Source organism: Blastomyces gilchristii (assembly GCF_000003855.2).
Source record: "Blastomyces gilchristii SLH14081 genomic scaffold supercont1.6, whole genome shotgun sequence".
NCBI lineage: Eukaryota > Fungi > Ascomycota > Eurotiomycetes > Onygenales > Ajellomycetaceae > Blastomyces > Blastomyces gilchristii.
Genome location: NW_003101677.1, coordinates 1,759,350 through 1,766,490, shown reverse-complemented (window position 1 = coordinate 1,766,490; position 7,141 = coordinate 1,759,350). Strand labels below are relative to the sequence as shown.

Here is a 7,141-nt window from a genome sequence, read left to right as displayed (position 1 = left end):
GAATTAGGTTGTTACAACAGAGATGCAGTCAGTAATATCTACTACTCAAAGATTTGAGAATAGCACAGTCAGTTCAGCATTCATGTGAGAAGTGAAATCAGCAATGTAGATTGTCAGTGACTCAGTATTTATAAATACAGTACTTTTCACTACAGTGATGATATTAAACACAGTTGAGAACTGCAGATAAATGTTCAATGACATTCATCTAATCAGAATGACTGAGAGAAAGAGATAATTATACATCTTCAGACTGAGTGTGATTAGGCTCAGAATTCTCAGCTGTAATAATGAGACTTCAGTAGTCAGCAAAGGCTTGATGAGAGTCTTTATTCATATCAAGTTCAGAATTCAGTGCATTCTTACATTAAAATACACTATGTGAGTGCACTGATCCACAGTCTTATCACTTATAACAAGTTCAGTGATCTAGGATTTTGAATTTCAGGTCTAGAATCTTTTTCTTAAAGATTGCAAGTTGTAGATGAAAGTAATGTGTGACTATAGTAAGATAGTCATGAATACTATCTCTTACAAACTTCAACCTCTCAAGGTCAGTGCTGCACTTTCAAATGATATAGTCAGAGAAGTGACATATCAAATCATCTCAGTGATGATCTGTGACTGAGAGAGTAAGAAATAGATGTGAAGATCTGATATTTTGAACATAGGCTTGTAGCTGATGATATTTTATATCTTAAAAAGAATGAGTTTTATGAAGACTCTCTGCAAACTGTGTAAGTGAATTCAAAATCATGACAGATTATGAAGTGTCAGCAGCAAAAGCAGTCTACAGCTTCTCTAGAGTGAGATTCTTAATAAGAGAATCAGTTTAATTGTAGAAAAAGCAGTTCTGATTATTAATCTATCTGTGAAATAGAGAATTGAAAAGAACATATTGAAAATAACTATAATGAGCAAAGCAGCTGTCATGATATTTAAGAAGGAACTGTGTGTAATCTGCAAGACTAATTATTCTTTATCTAGAAAGAATAAATTCAGCTTCATCTCATGAAAAAAGTGTTGAAAAGACTCAAGAAAAGAGTGAGTGAGTGTTGTTAAACTCACTAAGTGATGTATTACAGACTGAAGACAGAGTGAGATGATTAATCTATTCTCACTGTGACATTTCAAGTTCATGATGAAGTTGCTTAACTTCAAACTGTGAGATTAAAAGATCTGAAATATCAGAGTATTCAGATGAGATATTCAAGTTATCAAGATTTAAATGATTCTCATTCTCAATAACTGTTAATTCTTGCTTATCAAGCTCATGAAAAGGAATCTGATCAGAGACATCTTCATTTTCAGATAACTGATTTCAAGCCTCTTTATCAATCACAATGTCCTGATAACTGAAATGGTTTTTACAGAGATAGATTAATCATTGAGCAACAGCTTCTTTGTGAACCATGAAATCTCAGTGAAACTGATATTGTAAGTGAGAATCTGCATTTGAATTTGAAGACTTTAATATAATAATATCAAGATTCTTAGAAAGAAGTGAGAGAGTGTTATAAACACAGTCAGTATCTCTAAGAAAGCTAATAATATAATCTTTATACTTATACTGATGTTCTCTGACTTGATGAACCTTAATGAAGACATGCATGTGTGAAATTAACATCTCTTCAATCTGACTGAGAACAGAGAGATCTGAATCAAGATCACTGAGATCAAGGTTATTCTCTTAAGAGAATAAAAATGACTTATCAGACAGCTGTCTTGAATCAACAGTATAACAATGAGTATAAATATTATCTTGAAGATTCATTCTGAATCAGCAAATTTGACAACAGCTACAGATCTTCATCTGTAAATCTTCAAGTGCATGATGAAATTCCTGCATATACTGTTAATTATCAGAATTAACAGCTGAATCTGTAAGATAAGTAGAACTCTGAGAATTCATTGAAGAGTCTGAGACAATTACAGCCTGTAACTGATCATATTTCTGAAGAATTGTGAGAGCTTCTATATTTAATGTGTTAATTGAGCTTTCAGATCATGTAGAATGCTGAGATATCAAGAGACTACTAACTCTTCTATTAAGTCAATTAATGAACAGATCTGCAGGGCTCTGAGAAACAGAGCTTTGAGAAGTTAAGAGTAAGAAAAATGATGTAAAAGGTGTCTGCAGCAGAAGCATGCCTGTAAAAATGAAATGAGATTGACTTGAGAATGAGTTGAAGAGTGACACAGATAATTGATGAAAGGCTGAAGAGAGATCTACAGAACTGAGAGATGAATTAATTATCAAAGATAACAGCTGCAGCTGTTTTCTCAATTGAGTTAAGAATGAAGTTAATGAGAGATGTTCTCTATGATATCTGATAACACAGTGAGCTCTTTGAATAACAGTTTTCTTTTTACAGACTGCTGTCAATGAAGATGCATCAGAACTATGAATCTCATGATAATAAAACTTAATCTCAGATAACATGTCTATTTCAATAGACTGTTTATAGACTTGAGAGACTGCTGTTAATTACATGAAGTGTTGATGTGTCTGAGATGATGAGAGAAGTTCAGGCTCATTTATCACAGAATCTGTGACTGTAGAAGAATCTGGTTTCACTGCATGTGTTCATTTACAGTTCTACACAGTGTAAAGAGATAATCAGTGATAGAAAAGATGTAATGAGAGAAGATTATAATATCTGAGTTCTCTAAGTGCAGCATTGAAGACAGACAGCTGTAGAAGTAGTAGAACACTGTAAAGAAATGAATTGATCAAGAGACTGGTTTCACAAGCAGTGAATGCAGGCTTTTGACATGTTATTCATTCTTGAGAATCTATGAGAGATGATTGATCAGATGCATTATCTATTCAAGAATCTGTACAGAGTAGATAGTTAATAAGATGCATGATCAATTATTCAAGAATCTGTATTCAAGAATCTGTACAGAGTAGGTAGTTGATGAGATGCATGATCTATTATTCAAGAATCTATACAGAGTAGATGATATGGTTGATGATATGATTGATGAGATGAAAGATGAACGCGTTGTGAGTGTGTAGAAGAAGTCATAGTGCAATGTCATGGGATTGTGCTTCACTTAATTCTACATCAATCAGTGGGCTGTATTCGCGCCAAGAACCCCAAAAAGGAAATTCTCCACTTTTAATGACCAGGGTTTTCATCATATATTTGCTTCGCTTCGCTCCGCAAATAAAAATGTCAATAACTTAGTTAGTTATTATATTAGTAGCTGACTATTACTAGCAACTGGGAAGGAGACGCTGGCGGGCGGGAGAAGGATCAGGATTTATGATCTATTATGATCTATTATTATTATTTAGTTCTCGTCGTCGTCGTCGGGAGGTGTTTTTCTTTTTCTTTTTTTTTTTCTTTTTTTTTTTTCTTTTTCTCCCTCCCTGCAACAACCTTTGTCAAAGCTTGTCCAACGTGACGGTATCTTTTACGATGCAGGTAAGGTAATAATATGCAACCATCCAGGTCACAGAACCAGGCAAAGCACAAGCATGAATCATCAAGCATCAAAAGGACTAGAAAAAGAAAGAGAAAAAGAGAAAAAGATAAAATCGACATGCGGAGGCAAAAAAGAGGGCAGAAAACAGCAACATGCAACCAACCAACCAACCAACCAACTACAGACTGTCTGTTCGCCAACTTTTCTGTGAAAAAGAAATATGCAAGTACAGTACATAAATACCTCCACCCCTTCCATTGTTACACCTTTAACTTACTCCGTCCTCCTGTGTCAATTCAATTCGTGGCCTGGATGATGATTATTATTATTATTATTAACTAGAGGGTATTGGGTCTAGAGTCTGGACATCAGTTTTTCATATATGATCGCCGCTATCGCCAGACATCCGTACAATGTTGCTCGAGGGCCATAAATAATCAATCCCATTCTATTCTACCATTTCTAGTTTATACAACTCACGGAGTTGAAGGAAGGCAAAGCCATGATTATCTATCATTCATTCCGTCAGGTCTGTTCTTCTTTTGAGTGATATTACTATATTACTATATATTATATTATTATATTATCACAAGAACACTTCCCATGTTTCCCATTATTTGTAACCCGGTACCTTAAGTTATGTTTTTTGTATCTCGTCCGTATTCATTATTTCACTCCTGACCAGGTTCCCACATGAGGCTGAATCAATGTCCGATGCTAACTTAACTAATAATTCTAACTAGTTACTACTACAAACTGAGGACCCGTGTAAGTTGGGATGGACTAACTTATACATCAATCTACGCAGCCATAGACAGCGAAACAGAAGTCCCACTGAGGATTGGAAACATGAATCCATGAACTTGCGTCTCCTGAATGTATCTATCCATATACGATGTCCCTTGGGAAGGAGAGGAGGAAAAAAGCGAAAACAAGAGAAGACACAAGCAAAGCAGCCCATGACATTTTAGGCCTATCGAGACCATGCCTCCCTGCCACTAAAAATCAACAGTTCAGACCAGGGCCAGTCCAGTCCAGTCCATCCACTCCCAGTCAGTCACTCAGGGGTAAAGAAAGAAAAGAGGAGTCAAGCAATAACAAAATCCTGCCCTGCCCTACCCTACCCTGGTCTGGCTGGATGCTGTCATCGCTTGGGAGGAGTTACTAGGGTGGTATGGTATGTAGTTTAAAAAGAAGAGGCTGGTGGTACATACATAATAATAATAACTGATCTAACTCCCGGAAACTTTCCCGGAGATTATCAACGGTTGTTTCCTCTCTCTATGTACCCTTTCATTTCTGCTCTCCTTGAAGGGTAGTTAAGGTAGTGGCTATTTTTGGTGCTCGGTTGGTGCTCATGGTACGGAGTACGGAGTACGGCGCTTCTCCTTTCCTGGCGACGCTATGATAAGTTAGCGGAGTACGCTTGCATGAATACAATCACCTCCGAGGAAAGCTCCTGGTAAAAAATCTATTAATGTGCTGGGATCCTTTGAATCCTTCGCTTGCCCGCTAGTTATGTATGTTCGTTCCTCCTTGCTGGTATCTATGCCGACATATCTTGGTTACTTGTATGGTCACGAGAGCCGGAGCCCACTCATGAATACCGTCCCTAGTGGTGTAGTGGCTAACATCGCTGTCTTTCACACAGCAGCCCAGGGTTCGATTCCCTGCTAGGGAGATGCTCTTTTTTATTTTTTATTTTTTATATTTTTTTAATATACTTTATTCTTTCTCGCGCCTTCAAATGTATTATCTATCTCCTGTGCGTGCATCGTGCAAAACTATACGGAGTACATGTGTCTGATTTCGAACTCATTATTATTACGGGGTATTACATATTGCAACTGATAATCCCACTCCACCCAACCACCACGACGGGCAGACCAAGGTCCCGCTCGGAGCTACACACGACTGGGAATACGGGAAAGTACATGTACCTGAAAAGAACCTTATCAAAAAATGAAAATCTCATAACCTCCTTCGATGTGTTTGAGAAGAACATTCCATGGATAGCTGTTGTTAAACCTAGTTACCGATCGCCACACGAACAAACCGATCAACCAATCGGAACTGGCGTCGAACTGGCCCGCCCGAAGCCCCGCCCGAAGCCCCGCCCCAACCCAACCCACATTCTCGGGCTTTTATTAAAGAATCTGATATGTGAGCTTGCTTGCTTGCCTGCAAAAAAAATGGATAGAGATGGTTCTCTCATGCATTCATGCATTATTATTATTATTATAATTATTGAGTCTCTCCTTGCCTGTGAAATGGGGGGCAGCAACATCCCCTCAGCCAGTGCACACGAGTTTTCTGGATTGGGGAGCGACATAGCTATGAACCAGGTCCTGAGAAAAGAGCTCCACGGTGTAATCAACCGTGATGGTGTTCTCTTCATGAACATGAGGGATGCGCGAAAATATCAGCAACAGGTCTCACTCAATAATATTCTATGTTTATTACCCCAGCCGCAGCTGTCTGCCGGAAGGCTTCGGAAACGCCTTGCACACAAGATCGGCCCTCGTCCCACCGTCCACGGTCAAATGGGCATGGCATGCGAAGAGTCGAGAGTTCTTTCTTTGCGGGGCAAGAATTAATTTGTTTCAGGGCAGATGATACCTTATAAAATAGCTACCCCACATTCCTGGGATCGAGTAGTAGAAGTAACTATGTCAGTTATACAACCTTAGGGTACTATAGCCGCTCGGTCGAAACCATCCGTGGTCCATGGAAGCCCTACGATTTGGGTTTGAAGAACCGTTACGTTGCTTAACATGGCCGCCCTTTCAAACACATGGCATCGGGCCGAAGATGAACCTAGGATACGTGTTCGGTGCCCTGGAGCGCAGCAAGAGAGGCTCGGCACCGATTATCAGATTGGATTTTGACTTTCATCATGAACCAGCAAGCATGGCTTGTGGTAGGTAACTAGTTAAATGATGGGGTGTCGTTCAAATTGCTTATCAATATCTAATCTACATACATAGGTACCCGAGAGAGGTTAACTTACCAGTCATTGTACAGCACCGCAAAATGCTGCGTGATTTTTTTTTTTTTTTTTTTTTTTTTTTTTTTTTTTTTCGTCAAGGTTTGGCTGTACGAAAAGCGGCCAATTGGGACACATTCATCTAGACTTTGATGAAACAGTTTTGTATGCTATCGTATATCTTTCTTTCTTTTCTTTGAGCAATCCCTTAAGGGCTACCCTACCCATGTCCCGAATGCTCAAATACGCGTTAAGAGTTATTGGCCTGCCTAAACTTACATCTAGATGTAAGTAAACTTTGTTGACGCAAGCAACTACAAAGACACGCCCGGCAATCGGCAAATAGCCTCAGCGTGATTTGCCACGGACGCTGTATCGATAGTTGATAGCATCGGAGGAAATTCCGGGTAAGTGAAACAATATTGCTTTGAGATGCGGAGTGACGACGCAATGCCTGCCACATGTCGATGCACCTAAAGTTCGAGCTATCTGATCTCGGGAAGGGCGGGTTATCCTCGCTTCCCCACAACGGATGTTACGTGGTATAATATGCTCCCTTCCACCCCCCCCCCCCCCCCCCCGGGGAGTTTGTTTTAATTTTTTTAATCAATCGAAACTCCAACCCAAGGCACCTGTTCCTATACCCTAAAATCCTCTTCTTACCTATGAAAACATAAAGACCTCTCCCTCCTCGAATAAAAGGCCGAAAAGAAAAGCCGC

At 39.1% G+C, this 7,141-nt stretch overlaps 1 protein-coding gene and 1 non-coding gene across 4 annotated transcripts; both read left to right on the top strand.

Moving 5' to 3' along the window:
• The first annotated feature begins 5,044 nt into the window (after positions 1 to 5,044).
• On the top strand, positions 5,045 to 5,116 carry BDBG_16916. The gene has a single exon. It is a non-coding gene; the product is annotated as a tRNA-Glu (tRNA).
• Positions 5,117 to 5,688: 572 nt separating this feature from the next.
• Positions 5,689 to 7,123, top strand: BDBG_03927. 3 transcript variants are annotated; one of them, XM_031721465.1, is made up of 3 exons: positions 5,689 to 6,586; positions 6,733 to 6,963; positions 7,101 to 7,123. In XM_031721465.1, exon 1 carries the CDS (start codon positions 5,706 to 5,708, stop codon positions 6,030 to 6,032), a length of 327 nt encoding a protein of 108 aa, XP_031578024.1. In that variant the 5' UTR covers positions 5,689 to 5,705; the 3' UTR covers positions 6,033 to 6,586; positions 6,733 to 6,963; positions 7,101 to 7,123. The 3 variants fall into 3 exon arrangements, with proteins under 3 accessions (XP_031578024.1, XP_031578023.1, XP_031578022.1); XM_031721464.1 differs by having other exon boundaries at positions 6,714 to 6,963; XM_031721463.1 differs by having other exon boundaries at positions 5,689 to 6,963.
• Positions 7,124 to 7,141: the final 18 nt, after the last annotated feature.

Coding starts and splice junctions, on each gene's coding strand:
- BDBG_03927 (XM_031721465.1), top strand. CDS start 5,706: ATGGGGGGCAGCAACATCCCCTCAGCCAGTGCACACGAGTTTTCTGGA.